The sequence below is a fragment of the Caretta caretta genome, chromosome 7 (genome assembly GCF_965140235.1).
Source record: "Caretta caretta isolate rCarCar2 chromosome 7, rCarCar1.hap1, whole genome shotgun sequence".
NCBI classification, from domain to species: domain Eukaryota; kingdom Metazoa; phylum Chordata; order Testudines; family Cheloniidae; genus Caretta; species Caretta caretta.
The window spans coordinates 55,456,615-55,480,918 of NC_134212.1; the positions used below are offsets into that span (position 1 = coordinate 55,456,615).

The 24,304-nt window shown below is 55.6% G+C and overlaps 1 protein-coding gene across 8 annotated transcripts in view; it reads right to left on the reverse strand.

The window, feature by feature from the left end:
* Positions 1-2,347: 2,347 nt before the first annotated feature.
* The window catches only part of SEC31B (SEC31 homolog B, COPII component), a 43,786-nt gene continuing 21,829 nt past the window's right edge, over positions 2,348-24,304 (reverse strand). For 6 of the 8 annotated variants that reach the window (XM_048857677.2, XM_075130703.1, XM_048857678.2 and 3 more), the window contains 15 exons: positions 22,827-22,901; positions 21,488-21,574; positions 20,848-20,956; positions 20,313-20,491; positions 18,157-18,283; positions 17,159-17,304; positions 15,878-16,051; positions 15,085-15,273; positions 13,880-14,078; positions 12,087-12,389; positions 7,123-7,178; positions 5,602-5,748; positions 5,111-5,227; positions 4,310-4,381; positions 2,348-3,730 (listed from right to left, as the gene is read on the reverse strand). In XM_048857677.2, coding sequence (XP_048713634.1) covers positions 3,551-3,730; positions 4,310-4,381; positions 5,111-5,227; positions 5,602-5,748; positions 7,123-7,178; positions 12,087-12,389; positions 13,880-14,078; positions 15,085-15,273; positions 15,878-16,051; positions 17,159-17,304; positions 18,157-18,283; positions 20,313-20,491; positions 20,848-20,956; positions 21,488-21,574; positions 22,827-22,901 — 2,160 coding nt within the window. In that variant the 3' untranslated portion in view covers positions 2,348-3,550. The remainder of the gene's footprint in view (positions 3,731-4,309; positions 4,382-5,110; positions 5,228-5,601; positions 5,749-7,122; positions 7,179-12,086; positions 12,390-13,879; positions 14,079-15,084; positions 15,274-15,877; positions 16,052-17,158; positions 17,305-18,156; positions 18,284-20,312; positions 20,492-20,847; positions 20,957-21,487; positions 21,575-22,826; positions 22,902-24,304) is intronic. The other 2 variants (XR_012669323.1, XM_048857681.2) reach the window with 2 other exon arrangements.

Here is a 24,304-nt window from a genome sequence, read left to right on the forward strand (position 1 = left end):
CGTGCAGCCAGGCAGCTGTAAACCCTTGGCCCTCACTACACCCTCAGCCAACACCAGGCCAAGGGGAAGACCATAATGGAAACAGTTTAGTAGAGGCAGTGTGGCCCAGGGGCTAGAACACTAGACTTGGACTCTAAAAAACCCGGGTTCTATTACTCGCCTGCTGGGTGACCTTGGGCAAATCACTTTGCCTCACTTTCCCCATCTGTAAACAGAGATAATGATGAAAATGCCTTGAGCGCTCCACCTGGAAAGAGCCAGGTATTACATTATTAGCACAAACATGGCTACCCTGACTTAGAAGGAAAGGCACTAAGTGCTGTGACCAGCCTGCAAACGCTTGGAGGGAGGGGGTAAGTTCATGGGAGATTTGGCCTTTACTCTAGGGAAAAATTAAGCTTAATATTGGGGGAATCCCTGACAACAAGGGGTGCTGGGCTGTGGAAGAGCTTCTCCAGGGAAGACCATCACTGAAGCCCCATTGTCAGACTGCTCAGAGAGCCTTAAGAAGGGGCCTGGAGGGAATGCCCCATGGTGGCTCCAGGGGACGGCTGGACAGGCCAGGCCATCACTTTTCACAGCTGGACAGGTCCCAGGATCCAGTATGTGTAGTTCAGGCTTTTGTGCTCACTTTTCCACTGGCTTGTTTAATGCCTGGGGGAGCCAAGTTGGGAGCTGAATTATTATTTGCATGAAATTAGAGCTAGAAGCACCAACTGAGATATGGCCCCATCTTGTTCTGGTCTTCACACACACAATGGGAGAGGGGGCCTGCTCCAAAGAGCATCCAGGCTCACTGGCTGAACCAGCCAAAGGCTGGGAAAAAGAAAGGCTTATTCTGGCTCTTTTAGGGATGGGGAATCAGAGACACATGGGATTAAATGACTTGCCCAGGGTCACACACAGCCTCTGTGACAGCCAGGCATGGAACCTAGCTCCCCTGGGTGCCAGTCCACTGCCTTACGGTACAGTGCTTTTCTCTGTTGTTAGCGGGATGAGAGCGTGGGTTACGTCAGCCCCCAAATAGCATTAAAAAAGCCCAGTAAAATGGAAATGCAGATTGCAAACTATTCCCGCCCTTTCTCCACCGACTGCTCCTTTCAGCTTTGGTTAGCGCCCAGCGGCACAGGAATCCACAGCCCTTGTGCCAGCCAGCCTGAGGTGCCTGAAGTAATTCAGTGCCTTGCAATTCTGTGAAACCCACATGCAAAGTGAACGTGAAGAGCAAAAACCAGTTTTGCAGTAAGAATAGTCTCAGCCGTCCACGTGCGTGCGTGCGCACACGCACACACACATACACACGCAAACTCTCTCAAGTAAAAGACCCAGGGCTGAGGTTGAGCACCCATGACTCTGCTGCTCAGGATCAATATGCCGAATCTAGTTCCCGAAATAGGAGACTCAGCTAAAGTGGTCAGGGGGACAAAGATGGTTCTGCTGCCTGCAGGCCGGGTGTATGATTCTGCAGGTGGGTGGAAGTAGGAAAGCCAGCTGGCGAGTCTGACCCAGCGCATAGTACAGCCAAGCTTTGGTTCGAGGGCTTAGTAGCGCCCAGGAAGGAGAAGCCAGGTTGCTAGCATGACTCAAACTCAAAATACTGAGGGAAACTAAAGCAGGGCTGTAAGATGAGAGACTGGTGTTGGTGAGGAATCCACTGAATGGGAGGGTTATTTTGCAGTATGAAAATAAGTACCATGAAACATCCTGCCCCAGCACCCTTCTGCCCAAGTGCCCAGTGGATAAGCCCTCCCTCGTGGGACACGGGAGCAGGGTCAAAACCCCACTCTGCCTGATTGGGAGCAGAAACTTGTGCTTGAGCCTACTGCCGTGGAGACAAGGGGCCAGATCCTCAGCTGGTGTGACCTGGTGCAGCCCCACCGACACCTGTGAAGCAATGCTGAGGATCTCATACACAAACTCAAAGCTTGCACAGTAATATACCTGGTGGTGCTCACTAGTGCAAAACCCCAAAGATCACTCTCTGCCCCAAACCAGCCCAGGCCCCCCAGCCTGGTGAGGACAGATGGTTTAATAGTGGAGGAGAGCACTCAGGGGACATGTGTTGTCTCTGTGCTACAACTCTAAGTGGTTTGTAACCAAGGCAGCCTGGGCTCCCAGCATGCCTGAGAAAACGCTGAAGCACAAACCCACAAGGGAAGCATCCAGTTTGCAGCAGTGCCCCAAACCAACAGCCAGCTGCAGAGCCAGGCTCTGCCCTTTGCCCCTGAAGGCAGAGATGACCCTCAAGCCCTGTTGAGACTGGCAGCTTCCCCAAAGGGATCTCTCTTCATAAGCAGCTGGGGGGGAGAGGGAGGAAGAGACCCAGAGCCAAGGAATGAAATGCCAATTTCACAAAAAGCAGCTTTATTGAGGCACTTTGTGCTGACACAGCGAGGGAGAGAGACACACCCCCCCGAGGATCCCGGCAGAGCACCCCGATTCAGCAGGGGTGCTCCCGATCCAACTGGTGGGAGGGAGAGGCTGCCCCTGCACTGGATAGCAGGGGTGTCAAACAGCATGGAACGTCACAGCGCAAGGGGAGGGCTTCACCAGCAGGGGGCTGGGCAGCGCGAGAGCTACATGTCCCTGAAATACCCTGTGCCCCCAAGAGCCAACCCCATGGCCCCATCACCGCTCGGGTTCACTAGAGCCAACGCCAGCTGAATGCCAAGCCAGGGCTCAGCACGGCCTCCGGCTCAGACAGCACCATTCCCTGCAGCAAGGGCCCTCCCTTTGCTGTGCCAATGGGCCTTGCAGGATGAAGGGGATGTGTCCCAGACTTGGCTGGGAGGGACCCACTGTGCCCCCAGCTTTGGGGCCCCTCCCCATCTAGGGTGAAGTGTTCAGAGCTGGCTAGGGGATTAGCACATCTCCCACGAGTCAAAATCCCCTAGCCAGCTCTGAAATCCCAGCCTAGGGGCTTTCACAAAATACTGGCTGGCAGCAGGACAGGTGCTCATGTGAGGCTGGGGGCCAGTCAGTGCAGCTTTCCGAACAAACACTGCATGCTGCGAGGGAGCCCAGAGAGTCACCCGGAGCTCCCCACGAGGAGCAGGGGAGCCAGAGAGCACCGGGGCAGGACGCGGAAGGGGTCAGGTGTGGAGAGAGGCGCTCAAAGGGCACAGTGGGGGTGGGTAAGGAAAAGGCAGCCAGGTGCAGGGTGCTGAGGAGAAGGCAGTTGAAGAGCAGAGGCCAGCACGCGCCCCTGCTGAACCATCGGCCTAGAGGGCGAGGGGGCATGGAGAGGGCCAAGGGGGCCAGCCTCAGTTTGAAAACGGCCAAGTCTCCTCTCATCTGTGTATGGGGCCGGGGGTGGAGCAGACACACAGCTGCTCTGGGCGGATCTCAGTGCAACCTGGCCGGCCATACAAACACTGACAAGCCATGGGAAGGAAAGAGTCATTCCCCCATGGGGTCTCTCCAGGGGGACGGGGCTGGCCTGGCTCCCACACGCTGCTCGGGAGCTGGAGGGAGCCTGCAGCGCAGCGCTCGGATTCGCCATCCTGCTCGGTCTCCACGGCGACGGTGCCCCCCACCTCCGCACCGGGCGCTAGACGTTCAGCTTGCTGGCGACGGTCATGAGGACTTTCAGGATGGGCATGAAGCCAGACACCTCACTGAAGCTGCTGCTGCCCACCACCTGGGTGTGGACCAGCAGGCCCTGCTGGTAGCTGCGGGCCTCCATGCAGCGAGCCATCTCGTGCAGCCCCATCAGGATGTGAGGGGAGAGCTGCGGGAAGGAGCACTGCCGCCTCAGCCTCACGCTGTACCCGTAAGCCCCCCACGCCAGCCACGCACCAGATGGGCACCTATAGCTGGGGTAGGCATTGCTCAGTGACGGGGCCTGAAGGGCCATCCCCACCCCTCAGCCTCACCACGGCCCTTGGGACCCTCTCCCTGCTCCTCTCTGGTGGATCAAGCTACCCAGTCCCAGCCTTAAGCCAAGACCCTGCTGAGTCACCTGTCAGGGAGTTTGCTTCCTGCCCAAGGGGAGGAGAGAGGCCAGTGGCCTCTGACTGGTCAGTGGCTGTCTGACATACACACGAGGAGTCTCTCCTGATGCTGTAACAGCAGCACGTTGCACCGCACCCCAGCCACACGGCTCCTGCACCCCACGCTGGCCAGAGTTGGCGCCGCTGTGGGGGCGCTGGGGAAGAAGGGGAGCTCAGCTGGTTTGAGGGATGGGGTGAAGGAGTTCAAGGTCACTGATCTCTAGGGGGCCACGCAGAGAGCACAGCTCTTTGCAAAGGGGGCCAAGGATGGGCACGCAGGAGGGCGCTGGAGCCAGCGGAGGGGTTTGCACACTTACGGCCTGCTCCCGGAGCTTCTCGTACAAGCACTCCAGCCGCTGCGCCGCATCCTCCAGTTTCCTTTTGGTTTTCTGAAGTGAAGAGAAATCCTCACCACGGGCTCTGCCAGGGGCGAACCTTCCATGTCACATCTGCTCCCACCTCCTCCCAGGCTGCTCTGCAAACAGCTGCACCCCTGGCTCAGCTTGAAACAGTCCTGGCATGGACCGTAACAAGCACCGCCAGAGCACCCCCTGGCTGTGCCCCATGGGAAACATCCCCCCACTGCACCTGCCAACAATGCTGTGCCTGCGATGCCCCTGGCCCATTCCACCCTCTCCAGAGATGCAGCCCAGACGGCCGCACTGCAAGCCCTGAGCAACCACCCCGTTCCACAGCACGCAGGCCACAGCAGCTGCTCGAGAAACAGTCCGGCGGGCCTGACGGCAAGGCTGGACAGGGGCAGCCTCTGCCCGGCTGCTCCCAGCAATATCCTGCCCTGGCCTCACTTCTCCCCCTGCCCATCCCCATCCCTTCTAGAGACCCGTGGGGAGACAAACAAGCCCCTGGGAAGGGCCTGTGTGGCAGAGGCTCAGTAGGGGCGGAAGTATCCGCTCTGCAGGAAAGGAGAAGGGCATAGAAAGACAGTAGAGCGTGGGGGGGAGTGAAGAGGCAATCCCCTGGTAAGAGAAGCAGCACCAGTGGATGGGGTGAGGCAGGGAGAGAAGTCAGCGGCTGAGCTGGGACAAGACCCCAGTCCTGGCCCTGTGCTTTAGCTATGAGATCAACCCGGGAGGAAGAGCAGCTGCAAAGCAACTCACGGGATCGGTGGCGACGGCACTGCAGCGCTGCACCAGCCCTTCGAAGGTGGTCTTCAGCCCCTGGTGCTCCGGGGGCAGCTCCTTCCTCTCGATTCTCTCTGTGGGCAGCTGGGGAAACTGACACCAAACAAAAAGCAGCCAACAGCAGCGTGCTGAGCCCAGGGCAGGTGAACTCCACACCCCATAGCTCACTCCCCTGCCACTGTGGGGAACACATGGCTGCACTTGCAGCTTGTTCCTCTACAGCCTGCAGCCCTCTGGGGTCCTCTTGACTTGCTTACGCAGCATGGCTCACTCCCTCCTCCCCTGCCCTGCCCGAACGCGGTCATTTCCTACAAGGCTCAGGGAGCGGTCCCTGGGGTCCTGGCCATGCTACGGTGGGGAAGAGACAGATCCAAGCCCCAGTGTCACCAAACGATAAAGCTCTTACAAGCCAGCTTGCTCCTCACACCTGCGAGGAGTCTGGGGTGTGAGTGATGCCCCTGGGTTACCTGCATGCTGCCTTCTTTGGGTGCTCCCGGGGGTGCCTGGCCAGGTTCCTGGGATCTGGGAACCTGAGGCAGCAGGGCCCGTGGCTCTGTAGGGAGGCTCATTACTGGAGCTGTGATTGGAGCTGGAGGGGTGAACTTCTCTGACAACTACCAGGGAACAGAAAACAGCAAAAGAGGACTCAGTGCTGCCACTGAACGACTTCAGAGAACCGGGGGGTTGCCTGCACTTTCCCAGGCCAAATTCATCATCTTTGCTAGCTCAAGAGCCTGGGAATCTGCAGAGCAATCCCAAACGAGGAAACAATGTGCACCTCTCTCTAAACCCCGAGGGCCCTCAGAATGAGACCGGGAGGCCCCCAATGCCCAGCCGGTGACCAGGGCTGCACGGAGAAACCCCTTGGGCTCTCTGAAATTGTTCAAACGGATGTGCCACAGCAGGCACCGCTGTTCCCCAGAAAGCCGACTCGGCTCTGCCGCGGCACGAGTCATGAATGCTGAGATTAGCCGCACAGAGCGCCAAGCCTCAGGGAAAATCCCAGGACCTGGGGTGGTGGGGGAGCGTCTCCTGCAGACACTTCACCCCACCCCCGGAAAGCCAGGGAGTCAGGACAGATTCGCTCCAACCAGGCTAGATCAAAAGGAGATGGCTTTAACGAGAGGCTAATCCTGTTGTAGTGAGCACAGCCTGAAGCAGGTTCCCAGCCAAGCTGCCAGAAAGCCCCCGGCATCTGCTCAGCACAAAAGGGGCGGGGGAGGGGGGGAGTGTGCCAGAGGGCTGCTTATTGCACCAGCCAGCAGGAGGCAGCGATGGAAATGGTGTAGGAGCATTTGCTGTGGGGGATCTCAGCTCACAGATCCCGCTGAAGGAGTCACTGCAAGGGCCACTTGGCTGTGGGAGAGCTCACAGCAACTCCAGCCAAAGGTCTCCCGCAGAAGGCAGTAAACCACACTGGTGACTGGCAGCTCAAGGTTACTCCAACAGGAGGTGCTGTAGGGGTGGTGTCGGGGTACAGCCAAGCACCATGTTTAAATCTGGTGGTGCTAGCAGGCTTCTAGCCTGGTTTCTCTCGTGGCCGCAGAGGGAGGGGCTTTGGTCTGAAAGCTGTGTTTTAGCGACAGCGCCATTCTCAGAAGAAGATCCTGGCTCCCACCGAGGCGGGAGACCGCGCTAGCAGCCTCCACCTTTCCACCCAGGTGCTGTAGCAGAGCGGCACTCACAGCAGGGAGAGGGCCAGCAGAGAGGATGGTGTTCGAGGTGCTATTGTAGGGAAATGCACACTGCAAAAACACTTGTCCTGGGAAGCCAAGCGAAGACGGCTGGCACCCTGGCAGAGGAACTATGCGGGCAGCTGGGAGACCTGGGTCATTCACTGCATGACCTCAAGCAAATCAATTATGTCTCTGCTCCCCTATTTGCCAAGTGGGGACGGCGATAGTGACACAGGGACGTGGAGAGGGGCCATTCATTCATTCTGCGCTCCCTGGAGGTACAGTGAGGCAGATGCTTTGGCCAAGGCTTACCTTTTTTTTCTGAAGGCCTCCCCTGAGAGCAGAGGGATCGTTCCAAGATTCCTGACCTGTGGGGACAAAGAGCAAGACACAGGCATGAGACTAGATGAGAACTCCAAGGTGGTGGGGTTCAATCTCTTACTGCTCTGTAAGTGGAAGGGCCTGGGCCTAGACCCACCTCCCCTTTCAACCCCCATTGTTTGGATTGCAGAACATTTCGTGGAAAGGCTTTGTGGTCAACTTTGGGTCCACAGGCCCCAGTCTGAGATCCCCTGCTCCCCCTGGAGGAGTCCCTTAATTCTGGCTTCAGGCACTGGAGCACATGTGTGGGCTGTGGATTGTTTCCACGCTATGTCTCATGCCACTGGCGCAAGAAAAGCACTTCATAGACTCTCAGGGTTGGAAGGGACCTCAAGAGGTCATCTAGTCCAACCCCCTGCTCAAAGCAGGACCAGTCCCCAATGTTTGCCCCAGATCCCTAAATGGCTCCCTCAAGGATTGAACTCACAACCCTGGGTTTAGCAGGCCAATGCTCAAACCACTGAGCTATCCCTCCCCCCACTTCAACTGTCCGCAGCTTCCAAATCTCTACCCTGGCTTCAAACTTCTACCGCCAAGACTGAACCAACATGTGTGCAGTGTTCAAGGGCTCCAAGGTCCAGAGCCAAGTTCCAGGCTTCCCACAAAACCAGAACATGGCCTGTGCAGTACCGGGGACACAGCTCCAAGCTGTGGGTGACAGCGACAGCAAAAGGAACACCACACAGGGGCAGTCCGGAGCACTGGCAGAAATGCGGGCAGGTGGGGGAAGAGAGATTTTCCTTTTCCGATAGCAGGCTCGGGACCAGCCCTTGGGAAAGTTTCCCCATTCCCACCCGCAGCGTAGATTTCACCTCAGTAGTACATTCCTGGGGCAGTCTCTCTTGATTAGTGATTGTACAGTAGCTATCCGGAGGGGGGCCAGAGAATTGACTGGAGCCCTTCAGCATTACAAGCCAAATAGCCCCCCTACTAAGAGAAGAGCTGGTGTGGGTGCAGCCTCGTTTTAAGGCACAATATCGAAGGAGTCAGTGGAGTTAGAAATAAACGACAGCTTAGTAAATCACCCCAATCCTTAGCTGCTCACAGGAGGTGGCTTGTTAATCACTTGGGAAAGATGCAAAGGTACTTAGTGCATTGAATGATTATTAGAATACTTCTGCAGCCATTCCTCCCGGCGGGTTTCAGGGATCACTCTCGGAGGAGTTCGGCTCAGTAGCTTAATTAAGTCTGCAATTATTTCTAGCTCTGGTGATTCCTAAGAGACCGTGTCTTAAAATGCTGCCATGCCCACAAGGACACTTGAGGCTAGCACATTCTGGCACTGCTCCAGGGCTTTAGACCAACCCGATTCTCAGCCCTTGCATGAACTCTGCTTTACCCAGAAGCCTTTTACTTCACTCTGGGCAACTTACAGTCAGCATCAGGCTCTTCTGGGTGCACCCTGACCACCTTGTTTTCTGCGGTCTTGGGAAGACTAACCCTGCCCAGGACGGGTCCAGGGATTCTCCTTTGCCATGAGCAGGCCCCCTCCAACAGGCTTGCAGCCCTCCCCCTGTTGCTGAGGAGCTCTGAGAGCAATGGAGATTTCTCCAAACGACAGTCTGGCGCTCTCTAAATCTAGTTCGGCCACCCTTCACTAGCCTAGGAATCGCTGGGTGAAACACTACCGCCAGTGTGACGCAGTAGCTCAGGCAGGATGATCCAACTGGGGTCTTCGGGCCCTAAAACGGGAGGGGGAAGCCATGGGGCACCGACTCCAGAAATCAGGAACACACTCTCCGGAAAGCGTATTTGTATGCTATCTGTGTACACCCCAGTCCCATTAGCACTAACCATCTGTGCCCTGAGATACGAGACCTCGCACACTTCATCCTCAGCCCAAATCCTGGGGCTTTCAGCCTGCGGATCTCAAATGGCCCAATGCCAAGCTTGGTGTTCCTATTTGTGCGGAGCCCCAGGGCTGTTTGTGCCTCTGTCGCAGGGACAGTAGTGGGGACCCTTTGTTCCTGCAATTCTGCCCTACATACTGTACTGGCCATTGCACAAGAGCCCAATGCCCAGGCAGGCAAAGCCTCCTACTGCTAAGCTCCAGAGACTGGCCCAAGGGATTCTGGGCCCGCAGCCCCCTCTGTGCAGATGGCTCCTGCGGTCACCTAGCATTACACTCACTAGGGATGACTGGACAAGACCCCCTCCCCACAGCAAGAGCCGCAAAACAATGCCCAGGAATGCAGCAGGGGCTGACGGCTTCAGAGCAGATTGTACCCAGGAACAGCGACAGGCATGGGTCTGGGACTTAGACCTGCCATCACCCCCCGGCCATAGGCACCGACTCCGGGGTGCTCCAGGGCTGGAGCATCCACAGGGAAAGATTAGTGGGTGCTCTGCACTCACCGGCAGGCAAGCTCCCCGCCCCGCCTCACCTTCTCCCCTGAGCGCACCGTGTCCCCGCTCCTCAGCCTACCTCCCAGCACTTGCCACCGCCAAACAGCTGTAGCAAGCTCCAGGAGGGATGGAGGAGGAGCGGGAACATGGCGCATCCGGGGGAAGAGGCGGGGCTGGGGGGCAGGGGATTTGGGAAAGGAGTCAGAATAGGGGCAGGGAGGGGGCAGAGATTTTGGGGAAGGGGTTGGAGTGGGGGCAGGAAGGGGGTGGAGTCAGGGCAGGGTTGGAGTCAGGGCGGGGCCAGGGGCAAAGGGAGGTCGAGCACCCAGTGGTGCCAGTAGAAGTTGGCGCCTATGCCCCCAGCCCAGTTCTCACTCCTGTCTGCTGCTGGAGGGTGGGGAGCTGGCAAGCAGCTTTAAACTGGCTTTCAAATTCCCCTGGGAAACCAGCCCATCCATGCCTCCCTGACAGCCCTACCCACAGCAGAGACCTGCCTCCCCAGGACACCTGGGAAGAGCCTCGGGGAGCCTGAGATGCATAGTGCTGGGCTGGAAGGAAGATGAGGGGTGGTATCTGCTGTCAGCTGTGCAGGAGGACGAGGAGCTGCTCCCCAGCCCAGCTGACACCAGGGTGGGGAGATGAGAGAGACAGAGGGGTCATGCTCCAATCCCTCCAGGGCTGGGTGGGAAGCCGTAGAGGGGCTGGAGGCCAAGAGCCCCTCTTTACATTCCTAGGCTCCAATTGCATTAGGTCTGCAGCATCTTAATTACATCTGCACCTCCCACAAACGCATGCCGGGCACTCCCAGCCGGCCCCTCGGTGCGGCTTTCCAGTGCCAAGCCGCAATGCTGACACCTAGGTTCCTGCACAGCCACTGGTACAACTGCCCAGGCGTGCGAGGCAGACGCCGCACTGCGAGGGAGCACGCGCGCGTGCAATCTCATCATCTCACTGGAAGCAGTGGGACCACCTCCCCCCACGCAGAGGTAGGGGGCTGCTCTTCGTACTGCATGTAGGATCTGGGTGGGGATCTAGCCAGGGGAAGACACCTGAAAATCAAGGCAGGTTTTGGAGTCAGAGTCACCATCAAGCTTCTAGTTCATCAGTAACATCCCAACAGCACCCAGTGACCATTTCAGAAGGTTTGGTCCATCCTGAGCTAAGGGGGCAAGAATCTAGCCGCTTACCCTAGAACTTTTCCCTTTCAGCTGAGGCTGGATGCCAGGTTAGGGGATCCAAGGAACCCCTCCTTCAGCGGCAGGGTGAATTTGGTTCCGAGGAGCAGTGCTGGATTGACAGCTCTTGGAGGCCACGCTCCTGGCTCTAGCTCAACACAAGATACAGCTCAGGCACAAACACTGCAGCCTTCCCCTGGGCTCCAACAACGTGTTGCAGTCATGTCCTGCAGGGACTACCCCTAGGATGGTCTCCATGACCTTCATTCATCAGCCTCTCCTCTGAGGCTGCAACCCAGTGTGATGGTGTCACAGGCAATGCAAAATCTGTCCACCAGGGACCAGTCAAAGACCACCAGCTCGTTTCTCCTGGGCCAGCAGGTGGCAATGACTTCACATCACTCTCCAGCTGGGCTGGATTCAAACCAGCCACCTGGTGGGAAACAGCTCCATCCATAAGTGCCGACTCCGTGGGTGCTCCGGGGCTGGAGCACTCACGGGGAAAAATTGGTGGGTGCTCTGCACCCACTGGCAGCTTCCCGCCCCGCCCTGCCCCTGCTCACCTCCGCCTCCTCCCCTGAGCGCACCGCTGGGTCCTGCTTCTCCCCCCTCCCTCCCAGTGCTTGCGCCGCAAAACACCTGTTATGCACGGCAAGCCTGGGAGGGAGGGGGAATGTGGCACACTTGGGGGAGGAGGCAGAGCTGGGGCGGGGATTTGGAGAGGGATCCAATGGGGCAGGGAGGGGCGGAGTTGGGGCGAGAGCACCCACCAGCACTGACAAAAGTTGGTGCCTGTGGTTCCAGCACCAGAACCCACGAACAACCCTCAAGGCCCAGGATAGTCTGAAACAAGTGGAGAGCCCCTTGGAAATGGGGAGCGAGGGGAAGCTGGAGTGCCGCAGAAGGAAGCATTTTATCCCACAGCCAGGTGAGCGAGGATCTCTTCCTTGGAGAGAGAACCTACTACTCCCAGCACTTCTAAGGCACCCACCATCCTGATTAGCTAAGCAGGGATGCCAGTGGAGAGATGACCCCTCACCAGGGTCGGAGCATGAGTGTGGAGTGTCCCCATGGAAATGCAGCTGCCACAGAAGCAGTGGTTTCCCCAGCGCACACTGGGACCGTGCCGGGCCAGCTCCTCCCAAGGTTGTGGGGAGCAGGATGGAAACGCGGAGGAGCCTGAGTGAGTCAGTCTTCTTAACAGTGTTTCACCAGAACTGGGGGTCTCAGCACTTCAGCGACCCCAGCCCTAATGCCACGAGTTCTCTTAGCCCATTCAGGGAGCTCCAGCTGCCAACTTCCTGGTACAACAGACCCTCGTTACCGGATCCCATGTGGGATGGGCATGGACGAAGACACACAAACTATACTCACCAGTGGGAGGGGGAGGGATGCTAGGAGCTCCAGGGCCCCCCTGAGGGTAGCCCACACCCGGGGGGCAGCTGAAAGGAGCTGAAGGGAAAAGCATAGGGGACTGCCCCGCCATGGGGAGAGGACAGGCTGCAGCAGGACGCTGTGCAGGGACCGAGGCTGGAGGGAAGAAGGTTGATCCTGGTGGTGGAATGCCAGGGCGTGCAACAGGCCCAGGCTGTCCTGAAATAGGAGGCTGATTGGGAAAGGCAGCTGGTCCAGTGAATCTGGCTCCTGGCAGGCTCAATGGTGGAGGCTGGGATAATGCTGAAACCAAGGAGAACAGCGTCAGCTGGCGGCCCCTCTCCTACCAGGAGGAGGGTGTTTCCCATGCCCTCCCTCCCGCTTTGGCAAGCGCCCTCCTCTCCCAAGCTATGCCCTCAGAAACATGCCCGGCCTTCTGCCACATGCCCATCCTCAAGCCTCATCCCACTCCGCAGCTTACCGGAGGCCTCTCCCTGGGCTCCTGACCGAGCCAGGAGCACATGGCCAAGCTGCAGCAAGGTCTGTGGGATTGGCAGTGCACGGGGACTCGGAGCAGCCTGCTCCCCAGCCAAGCTGCAAGCACTATGGCATGTACAGAACAGAGTCTGACTGCACTACAAGGTGGGTAGAAAGCTGGCTAGATTGTCGGGCTCAACGGGTAGTTATCAATGGCTCCATGTCTAGTTGGCAGCCGGTATCAAGTGGAGTGCCCCAAGGGTCGGTCCTGGGGCCGGTTTTGTTCAATATCTTCATAAATGATCTGGAGGATGGTGTGGATTGCACTCTCAGCAAATTTGCGGATGATACTAAACTGGGAGGAGTGGTAGATACGCTGGAGGGGAGGGATAGGATACAGAAGGACCTAGACAAATTGGAGGATTGGGCCAAAAGAAATCTGATGAGGTTCAATAAGGATAAGTGCAGGGTCCTGCACTTAGGACGGAAGAACCCAATGCACAGCTACAGACTAGGGACCGAATGGCTAGGCAGCAGTTCTGCGGAAAAGGACCTAGGGGTGACAGTGGACGAGAAGCTGGATATGAGTCAGCAGTGTGCCCTTGTTGCCAAGAAGGCCAATGGCATTTTGGGATGTATAAGTAGGGGCATAGCGAGCAGATCGAGGGACGTGATCGTTCCCCTCTATTCGACATTGGTGAGGCCTCATCTGGAGTACTGTGTCCAGTTTTGGGCCCCACACTTCAAGAAGGATGTGGATAAATTGGAGAGAGTCCAGCGAAGGGCAACAAAAATGATTAGGGGTCTGGAACACATGACTTATGAGGAGAGGCTGAGGGAGCTGGGATTGTTTAGCCTGCAGAAGAGAAGAATGAGGGGGGATTTGATAGCTGCTTTCAACTACCTGAAAGGGGGTTCCAAAGAGGATGGCTCTAGACTGTTCTCAATGGTAGCAGATGATAGAACGAGGAGTAATGGTCTCAAGCTGCAGTGGGGGAGGTTTAGATTGGATATTAGGAAAAACTTTTTCACTAAGAGGGTGGTGAAACACTGGAATGCGTTACCTAGGGAGGTGGTAGAATCTCCTTCCTTAGAGGTTTTTAAGGTCAGGCTTGACAAAGCCCTGGCTGGGATGATTTAACTGGGAATTGGTCCTGCTTCGAGCAGGGGGTTGGACTAGATGACCTTCTGGGGTCCCTTCCAACCCTTATATTCTATGATTCTATGAGTCTGACATGGCAAAAAGTGCACACCTGCCGCTCCCTGCCCTGATGGACACAATGGCTTTATAGGCTGTGCCTCTGGCGCATTCTCACCTGGCCCTGGAACCGTAGCTGGTGCTAAGCCAGAGGTGTACTGGCTGTAAGGGGGCTGGCCTCCTGCTCTGGAGTACATACTGGTAGGGGGGGCAGTGCTGGCCTGAGGAGGAGCCATGGGCACTGGCTGAGGCGTGAAGAGTGAAGGCACTGAAGACTGAACTGACCCTGGAAGGGTGAAGGATGGCTGGTACATGGGCTGTAATTGAAACAGAGACACTGCGGTGAGCCCCACCTGGCAGTCCCGCTTGAACAAGAGCTGTGGCCACTGCGGGCGCTGCCCCAGCTCTCTTGTGACTAGTGGCTAGTCACTAGCCTCTCCTGCCCAAAAAGGGCACACTGGAGACTCCAACAACGGCTGCCCTGCTCAGCCTGGTTGGGCAGCAGGCACTTGGCTTGGCTCCACTTTGCCAGCGCCGCGGCTGCTGGCCGTACCAGTGCAGGGCTTGGCTGCTTTCTTTCTCCATCAGAAGGCCCAGCTCTGCAATGGCACCACGCACTCATCCTTTGCCCTCTCTTAGATCCCCTTCCTTCAGGCTACGCTCCCCTGGGAGAGGGACCAGAGCAACCCCCTTAGCTACGGGCAGGGCCCTACGATCCCCCGGGAAAGGGACCAGAGTAACCCTCTTAGCCAAGGACGGGGACGCTGATTCCCTTCCAGCTGGGCTCCTGCTTTGACCTGGCTCTGGAGGACCTGGCTGCTGTGGAAGGCAGTATTTTCAGCCTGTGACAGGTGCACCCATCCTACTGAAAGCACAAAGGAGCCAGCTGCAGCCCCCCACATCTTCAACACAGAGGTGCAGCCTGCAGGACCCCAGGGCACTGCAGAAAACGTGCTGTCTCAGGTCAGAAGGTCTGGACTAATGGGATCCAGATGGACCATTGCATGCTGGGTATGTCCTCTGTGCAGGCCACACTCCACGAGGAAGAGGACGCTGGGTGCGCGGGAGAGACCAGTGCCTTGTTCTTTGGTCACCCGTGTGCCCCAGAACTGTCGAGTCTTTCCCCAAACTCTCTTCAGCCCATCAGCACTAGGAAGAGCCCTCAGCTAACGCGGTTCGTACCATGGAGCTGGGGGTGCCCTATAGTCAGCTGCGCCAAGCTGCCCGAGGGCAGATGCCATCCCATCAGCCTCCTTTAGCCGTCTTCTTCCCTCTCCCCAGTGCTTCTCTGCCCTGGACATGGCACTAGGCTTTGAGACTTACCTTCTCTGGATGCCTGGGACTTGGTCTGTGGGCCGACGCTTCCGGAGCTGAGCTGCTCTTGGCTGCTGGCAATGGGTGGCTAACTGGTCCGACGTGCACAGGAGCATAGGGGAAAGGAGGAGGCTGCTGATCGCCCATGCTCTCCCCTTGAGCATGGAAGAGACGGTCTTGGAGCTGCTGGATCAGGAACTAAAAAAATGAGACTTAATGAAGTGCCTCGAGAGCCACAGGTGGAAGGCTCCCTAGGGTTATGAATAACTCCTTAGGCCACTAGGTGCAATACACTGGTGGCGGCATGAAGCCTTCATCAATACACAGCAGCTGATAACCAATCCTGGGGGCCTAAAGAGAAGCTGCAAGCTTCAGGATCCAAGACACCACCCTGATCTCCGTTCGGAGAGCTCTCTGAAGCCGTGCCAAGGCTCCCCAACCTCCAGGGCTTTCTCCCACTTGGGGGCCCACCAATTTTTTCCCTTCCTCCAAAGTGGATCACCAAACCCTGTGAAGCACCCTCCCACCCATGCCTGCCCCACCAGAGTGACAGCCTTTTGGTTATTAGCTGCCAAGAACTGCAAAGAGCAGCACGGAGATCCCCTCACCTGCCCTGGCCTCTACGGCGCCAGAGGAGACTCTTTGAGGCAGATGATGCTCCCAAGGAAAACGGAGAGCACCACCCCCAAGGGAAAGATTCCACCTTACTCAGAATCGACAGCTTCCTGTTGGAAGTTGCAGTGTAGAGAGCCAGCGTACAACACTCTCCAGCACCTTCTCCGCCTATCCATTTTTCACCTACCTCATCAGAGCTGCGGGGTAGATAGCTCATTGCTGCAGCCAAACACCCCTGCGATGCCAAGAGGCTGGCATATTGGGTGACCCGCTCTGCCAAGACAGGGCCCAGGGTTGGCCCCACGGAGCCTCGGAGCATCTCAACGGACCTGCTCAGCACCATCACTTTCTCCACCAGGTCCTGACAGGGCGGGATGAAGACACAACATATGCCATAAGCACTCCATTGAGCGTGAGCCTTGCTTTACTATCCATCTCGTTCGGACACACACCCCGAGGCGGCATAGGGCCAGAAGTCAGCCCAAGGGAGAGAAGGAAGGTCTCTTTGAACACGCTCGGGACAAGAATGAATTTCATTCAGCACCACCTATTTCAGAGCCAGGAACACAAGAGCAGCAGCACAGCTCGGGTGTGAGATCTGGGATGGGAAACTGACTGGGCTAGTTTCCTGGTAAGGAACCAAACCGCACCTGCCAGCATCTCTTTAATGGGCTTTCCTCAGGGCATCTCCATGAGACAGAAAATCCCACCTTGGGCGTGAAAGGGTTAAACATTGTCCTGAGAAGGGCTCTCCAGGGCTACAGGACCCAGCAGCAGAGCCAGCTGCGGTGATCATCAGCTGGCCCTTCCTGGGACGTGAAGGGGTGTCCTGACTCCCAGTTCAGGAGGGGAAAGGCCAGCTCTGAACAGAACCAGATGAGGCACTGAAGACACACACACCACTATCCTATTTGTCGGGCACAGAGCAACAGGGCTGAGGGCCATTTTGGCAGAGGGGTGTCCGTGGGCGACTCACTGGATGACACCAAAGACACCGAGGGTTGCCCAGGTAGGAACGATGGTCTAGTGGACAGAGGTGCTGGGCTGGGACTTGGGAGACTGGTTTCCATTTCCAGCTCAGTCACAGACTTCCAGGGCTTCAGTTCCCCCCACACCGGGGAAAGCACGGCCCTGCCTCTCAGGGGGGAGAGGATGATGCGCAGAGGTGCTCAGAAACCATGCTGGTAAGTGACATCTAAGTTCCTAGACAGACAGATCACCACCACGCCCTGTCCATCGCACAGCAGCCCATCCTGCCACTGAGCACATGCTGGTCCAGGCCCTCTCGTGCCAACAGACAACTCCTTGCAACTTAACACAAAGCTCCTTTAGCCAGAACCTAGGCTAGGAGGAGACAGCTGGAAGTTGCAGGACTGGAGAAGCTGGAGCTCAGGCTCCAATCTGTTTGGGAGCCTGCAGACAGATCCTAGCCTATAGAGGTTTCATGCCCACATCAAAGCATCTGTACCTGCAGAGCTAGGGGCGATGTGGTCTCGTGGTTTTTTACCCAGCATTTTGCCAACCTCTCCACATTGCCAGATGAGATGTAACATAGGCAGGCTTCGCTGGACAGCAGCCCCTCGCCTTCTGACTCCAGACGGGTCCCCAGCATATCTAAAGGGAGGAGGAAAAGGGGCAGTTTCCACTTATTTGCTCCCATCAGCTCCTTCTCCCCTTGCCCAGCTCTTAGAAATCGTGCAATAGCTTTGCACACTGGCAACTTAGGAGCCACATGCAGAGAGCTAATGTGCCATGATGCAGAGGCTGGTGTCACCAATGAATCCATAGCCAAGAGCCTGGCTAAAGCTAAATAGGGAAGGAAACAATATAGCAAACCCCTGTCAGTCACCTACCGTTCACCGGCTGGTTCCCAGGTAATGGCCTCCAGAGCTTTTATACCCCGATCACTAGCTCATTCCTGGCTGGCCACATTTCCCACAGGCCAATCCTAGCCCTAAACAGGCTCTAAGAGGAAAACTACTGAGCCCTCACCAAGTGACTCTCAGCCTGTTCCCAGGCTTGCAAGTGTGTGAGGACTGCAAGCAGTAGGAAGAACCACTTGCAGGTGGGGTGCATCCCTCCTACCTTCCCTCTCCCCAGGAGCTCCGTCCCCTTCCCAGATGAGCCCTGTACATATACACACCTTTCTCAGGACCTAGGTCTGGGCAGCATTAGAAGTCACTGCCCTCTCTGCCCATAGCTCTTCCCAAGTCATGGATGCAGGCTGAAGGAGATATTGACATAGCCTTGTCTCATATCATGAGACTCTGCCCTGCCTTACCGTTCATATAGCCCACTTCCACTGATTCTGTCTCTCCTGCCTTAGCCCACAGATGGGTCACGCTCTCATTTGTCTTGTCTGGAAAGCCCTTAGCCCATTTTCGAAGTATTTCCTCCCAAGCTCCATCCATCTCTCTCTGTAGACAATCTGGAGGCACTCTGCACCAAATGAAGCGTCCCACCTACCACAGAGCAGGGCATATTCCTCCTGTTTGGAGTACGTTAACAAGATGGCCAGTGCCTCCTTCCAGCTCTGCAGGTCACATGTGCAGATTACTTCTTGCCAGTTCTGCTGCACGATGGAGGAAAGAAGCTGCAGGAGAAGCAAACAGCCTGTCAGCCCGCAGGTTCAAACCTCAGATGCAGCTGTAAAGGTTCATACGTGCTCACACAGAGATCTATCTTGCACTTGGGTTAACAGTGTGACCCTGGGAGAACCCTTAGTGCCAGCTGGCAGAGGGCCCCCCATACCGTAACTCACATCAGGCCTGACATACTCATTCCCTCAACACACTGCTGTCAGAATATGCACCTCAAAGGTGTTCTATAAGGTATCGTATGTAAACTGGTGACAAGCTGGTCCTGAAAAATCATTGTGATGTATGTATGGGGTGTGTACAAAGAGTTCTGTATGTGTGCTTAAGACCTGTTCAGCCAGCCCTAGACAGAGGAAAGTGCCTTTACCAGTCTGACAAGCTTGGCTACAGGCAGAGTACAATGAAAGTACATTTACATAGAAGGTAAACAAAGCCATCAGGCTAAACAAGCTGGGGAGAAGACTGCTTAACAATCATAGCGGGGACAGAGTCTGCACACCAGCAAGCCTTCCTGGCTCTTGAGGCAGAGACAATGGACTTTGGGTAATACAAGAGGAGCGAAAAGACCTTTTAGTTACCCGTCACTTAGGGAACAGCACTGTTTGATTCAGTGAATGCTGGGTCCAGTGGGCTAGAGATGCTGGTAACTTGAGGTGAGCAAGGACTTGTCTACACTTAAAATGCTGCAGCAGTGCAGTTGCCCCACTGCAGTGAGTCAATGAAGACACTACATATGCCGATAGGAGGGGGTCTTCTATCAACACGGGTACTCCACCAGCCTGAGCGGCACTGGCCAGGGTGACGGGACAATTCTCTCATTGACCTAGCACTCTCTACACTGGAGGTTAGGTCAGCTTAACTACGCCATGCAGGGGTGTGGATTTTTCACACCCTGAGCAATGTAGTTATACCAACCTAACTTCTCAGTGTAGACCAGGCTAAGAAAACTGCTTAGGCAGAGATTGTAACTTGCTAAGATTAAATGTTAGTCATAAAACTAGAATAACGTTTTTAAAGTACAAGGATTTAAGTGATACTAAGCCAGAGAACGAGACAGGCCTGGGTCCAAACAAAACACAGCACGCTTTCTAAGCTAACAGGCTGGCGTGTGCTCTGTCTCTTTGGAGGCAGCAAATGTACTACCAGCTGTGAGTGCCCAAAGAGAGGGACCGGATGCGGCAGAGACACGTCTCGGGGGAACTGGGGCTAGGGGTTCACTGACTGTTCCCTGCAAGGCAAGGTTTAGACGGGCAGAGTCTTGACGAGCATGCTGGCCAGGCAGCCAGGGAAGTGATGCACAGCTTCGCAGCAGCAGAGCGCTCACTCTTGCTATGGCAGAGTGGTAACACAGTGGCTCTCAGCTCTAGGTGGTCTGAGCAAGACATCACACAGAGTCACACTAGCATGCAGTGTCCACATCACGGCTGCTCACGTGAACTTGTCCCCATGGTCCACCACTGTGCCTCCAGCAGTAACTGGCTCTTAGTGCTTCCAAAGGCGAAAACCCACCCATGCCCCGTCTAGTAATGCTATGCTGTAGAAAGGAGGAGGAAAATTCTTTCCTGGTCCTTACAATGATCAGTTTATGCCATGCAGCATGGGATTCAAACAGTTCTGTGGTAACATAAGAAAAGGGTCATTAAGGCTCAGGGAACGTCGATGGGTTTCTAAAAGGGTTGGATAATTTAAACGGCAACCTCCTGAGGCAGAAGATACCAGAAGCTGGACACAAGCTGAAGAGAAGGGCGGAAATCCTGGCTCTGCAGGCAGAGATCATTTGTTGGATGAGAGCAAGTTTTATAAAGGTATCATGAGCACAGTGTAAATACCTAGACAGAGCTGGAAATTAGATGGACAGAGCCCTCGGTTCAGCATTTCACCCCTGCCAATGCACTCACAGGGGCATTCACAGCCACCTGCGTATACGCAGGCAAGCACACCGGCCCGGGCGCCATCCACCTCAGTCTGCTCTCTCCTGCCCTGCCCCGCCCATCTCTGCCTGGATATACACCGCTGGGCACTCACCTGAGAAATCTTTGTTTTCCGTTTGGCAAAGTACTGCATCTGGGTCTCCCGCAGTAGCGTCTCCCCCCCGGCGATAGCCAGAATGATGGCATCAGCAAAACGGTCAGCCCTCACGCACAGCTTCACAGCACCGGCAAAGTTCCCCACCAGGAGTGCCTGGCTGATCAGCCCATCCGTGTCTGGAGAGAGGGAAAGAAATGCACAGCACTATGGCGAGCAACTGAACAGTTCATCCAGGGGCCCCACCACCACCCTGGCTGCAATGAACCGTGGACACTAGTGGAATGGCAGCTCTGCAACAACTGCGATCCATCTCCAGGCCTTTCACTCCAGAAACCACGTGTGCTGAAAGTGGATCCTCACCCAGGATTAGGGTTTCTGTCCTCTGTGGGCCTCCCACTGCAAGTGCACTGGTCAATGCCAAGGGCACGGGGAGAGGAGGTGGGTTGAGGTACACTGCACAGCGCGTCAATGGGCCAGGCTGTGTACCTTATAGGGCAGAGGCTCCCTTCCCATAATGTGGGCCATGCAATACCTGTTGTGACTGGGATCTCCAGCGTGCTCATGTCCTGAGGGACAAGGCTGTCAAAGAACCCTGAAGAGGAGGAAGCAGTACCCACTTCGGTCACGCAGCGTCTTGAGCCCTGTGCAAAGAGAGCAGGGAGAGTGTACGTTGACGTGAGCCACACCCAGAAGAACGAGCCTGACTAAGACAGTTTCAATGGATTACAGAGCTGGGTGAGGGTGGTTTGCGGCTGTTCTATCTGCCTGGGAGTTTCTCTCTATAGCTGATTTCAGCATGGAAGCCCACAGGCCACCTCCTTCATATCTCCTGCCACTGCACTATCACTAGTGCAGCTCCACCGGTGTAGCAATGACAGGAGTGCCAGCCTGCCCCAGAAGGTCCCAAGAGGACATCCAGAAGCTATGCCATGGAGCTAAGTTAGGGTTAAGGTTAACCCTCGCATTGAGTGCTGGGTTAACTGAGAGCTGCTCGAACAAGGCTTGCTGTAGTGTCATCAACAGCCTGCATGTCACCCTCCCTTGCTCTGACTGCCTAGTCCAGCCCAGGGAGTCCTGCACTGAGCCCCAGAACTTGTCGGAATTTGTCCTCCTCGTTCATTCTGCTCCCTGACTCCCACTTCTCAGTGACCAGTGAGGAGACCAGGGCCTACCTGAGCCGGCTGTGCAGTCTGAGCCAAGCCATCTGCCTCAGGAAAGTTCTGTTTCTCTGGGATACCGTTCCCCAAACAGGACGTGATCTGCGAAGAAACAGAGTTGCGGAGGCAAGCCTCTGTCACAAAGCTGAACGTGCGGGCAGCAAAAAGGCCAAGTCGCCTGAAGCCACAAACAACTCCATTGGCTTCCCCAAGCACGTCAAAAGCCGGTTCAAAAATCACACTCTGTATTAACGCCCCCATCCTGCATCACAGGCACTATCTCTCCCGGCTCCCCTTGCTACTCAGCTAGTACAGGCCTCTCTGCCCCTTGCCATAACACTGTCCTCACTGGTGCAAGATCCCTCTCCTTTGCAACTCTGTCGGTGTCACCTGGAGCAGTATTCCAGTAACGTACCACCTCATCCACTTTCCACCTATTTCCATACCTCACCCGGATCTCTCTCTTCTCGCCGAGTATTCGGAGGGGAGTTAATAACACGTGGCGCTTGCAGAGACAGTTTGGACAAAGCTGCATTGCCGTGATGCATCAGTTAAAGCTGCAGGAGAATTTTCCTTTTAATGGGACCTCTGTTTGTGCTGAACTCCTGAAATTTCCAGAGGCTGCTGGTACACTCCCTCAGAGTCACCTGCTTTGGGACTCGTTCATGAAATGAGTGAAGGTTTGAGTTAGGGGCTGGCATCTTGTAAAGCTACCCTGGGTAGGGCAGGAGCCTAGTGATCAGAAGAGATTAGAAGAGAGAGGAGGAAAACTTCCTAACTCCACCCTCCCCGTTGCTCCCACCTAGCAGCTCAGTGGGTTAAGTATATTAACCTTTCACCTCTGGAGACCAGGATTCAAGTCTCAGCTTAGATCACAAGTGGTGGTCTCATGATAGCTCCCATGTGCGCATCACGGACCCCCCACACAATTAGCCAGCATTCGACCAAGGCAGAGCCTGCCAGAGCGTTCTGCAGGCCACATCCAGACGTGCTGGAGAAGCTGCACAGGTGAGATGGAAGTCAGGATCAAGGTGCACTGGGAGAACTGGAGGCAGGGATTGAAACCTGAACTATGCCCCGCCCTAGCCAGCACATTGTAGCACTAGTCACATGGTCACAAATGAAACAAAACAAGCATGCACTTCTAAGTCCACAGGACCAGTCCTAGTTCAGGTGCAAAGATGTTCAAGCGACACCCCCAAGTGAAACCTTTCAGGAGGAATTGCTTATAAAATACATAGTGCAGCAGATACCTCTTTCCTGCACCCCCTGAATCTGTTCTTCACCGGTCCCCTAATTCACCAGTCACTGCCTCTGTTAAATAAAGACATTGCTTAGCAAAAAGGCCACTCACCTTCTTCTGCAGCTCCTCTTTACTATAACCCAGCAGCTTCAGGAGTTTAGCCCTGGATTCTGGCTCCATGTTCACCTGGGCCCCAAAAGGGATCGGAGACAAAGAGGTGCGTAAAACCAGGCATCTGCACAGAGACAACACCCAGCTGCCGATGGCAGTGCAAAATGTAGTGCTCAGTTTACAGATTAGCACCAGGGGACCCTGGGTGCTCCCTAGGAGCTGGAATAAGCTGCCCTTTGGAAGATGAAGGCTGAGACTTTGTTAACCTCATCTACCAGCAATGCAATAAAACCTGGTCATCGCATTCTGGCACAGACACTGATTAACTAACACAGGTACAGCTTCCTTTAATACACATCCTTTAGCCAGTTACACTATGGTAACGATCCCCACACTGCAGAATCACTCCTGCAAGCTGCCGTGATTTGGAACGGTACTTGAAAGTACAGCTGTTCTGTGATAAGAGATGCCTATAGCACCCATCAGGAAGCACAGTCCAGTGGACAGAGGACCGGGCTGGGAGTCAGGAGATCTGTGTCACTAAGTGACCTTGGGCAAGTCACGTCTCTCTATGCCTCAGTTTCTCCAAGTGTAAAACGGGACTTCTGTAAAGCTCTCTGAGATCTAGGCATGGAGAATTCTATATAAGAACTAAGTACTATCACTGCTCACGGACGTGTGTTACTGATTTCCTCTCTCACAACACGGCCTGCTTGCGCTCTACAGGCCACAGTCGGAGAAGGCAGTGCTGTCTACTAGAGAGAAAACTGGACTGGACCAGTGAATGGAGCAGGCTGCTATCTCCAATTGTAGTCTGTGGCCGACAGTGATACATGGAACACAGAGTTGTTTCTGTCCCAATGGATGAGAAGTTGGGTGGGATTCAAAGGTGATCACCCAATATAAGAAGGGACTAATCAAGCAGTTTACTCAGGGCCAGATTCTCACATCCTTACTTGTGTTGAGTAGGACCTAACTCCTCCAGCCAGCCTCATTTAAGTCAATGGGACTACTTGTGGAGTAAGGTACTGTTCCATTTGAGGAAGGGGATCAGATTCCAGCCCTCAGCCCATCTGAAGTCAAAGCTCCCAGTGATGTTGTCGGGAGTTCTGACCAAGTGTGGACAGAGGATTTAGCCGAACTATGTCCAAGCTAGACAGAAGCTGATCTAGTTCTTGCAGGCCCTGGCTAGAAAGTGAAGCACTCTTGGCTAGAGCACCTCTCTTTGGCTGTACTTGGAGGGAGCAGCAAGGCTGGCTGGGCCCCAAACACTAGGCAGGACCTCAAACTGATGGGCCTTAAGGACCTTGGAGTCTGGCACGGAAGATAGAGGCAAAGCGCTCAATCACCTTCTGGATGGTCTACATGGCAAAAGGGTTGAGGGAGGGAGCAAACAATCCTGCTGACATCACAGGTGCCTCAACCCTTCCAGGCTGATCTCAGCCCATTAGGGCTTTTGCCTGGGGAACGAGGGAGTG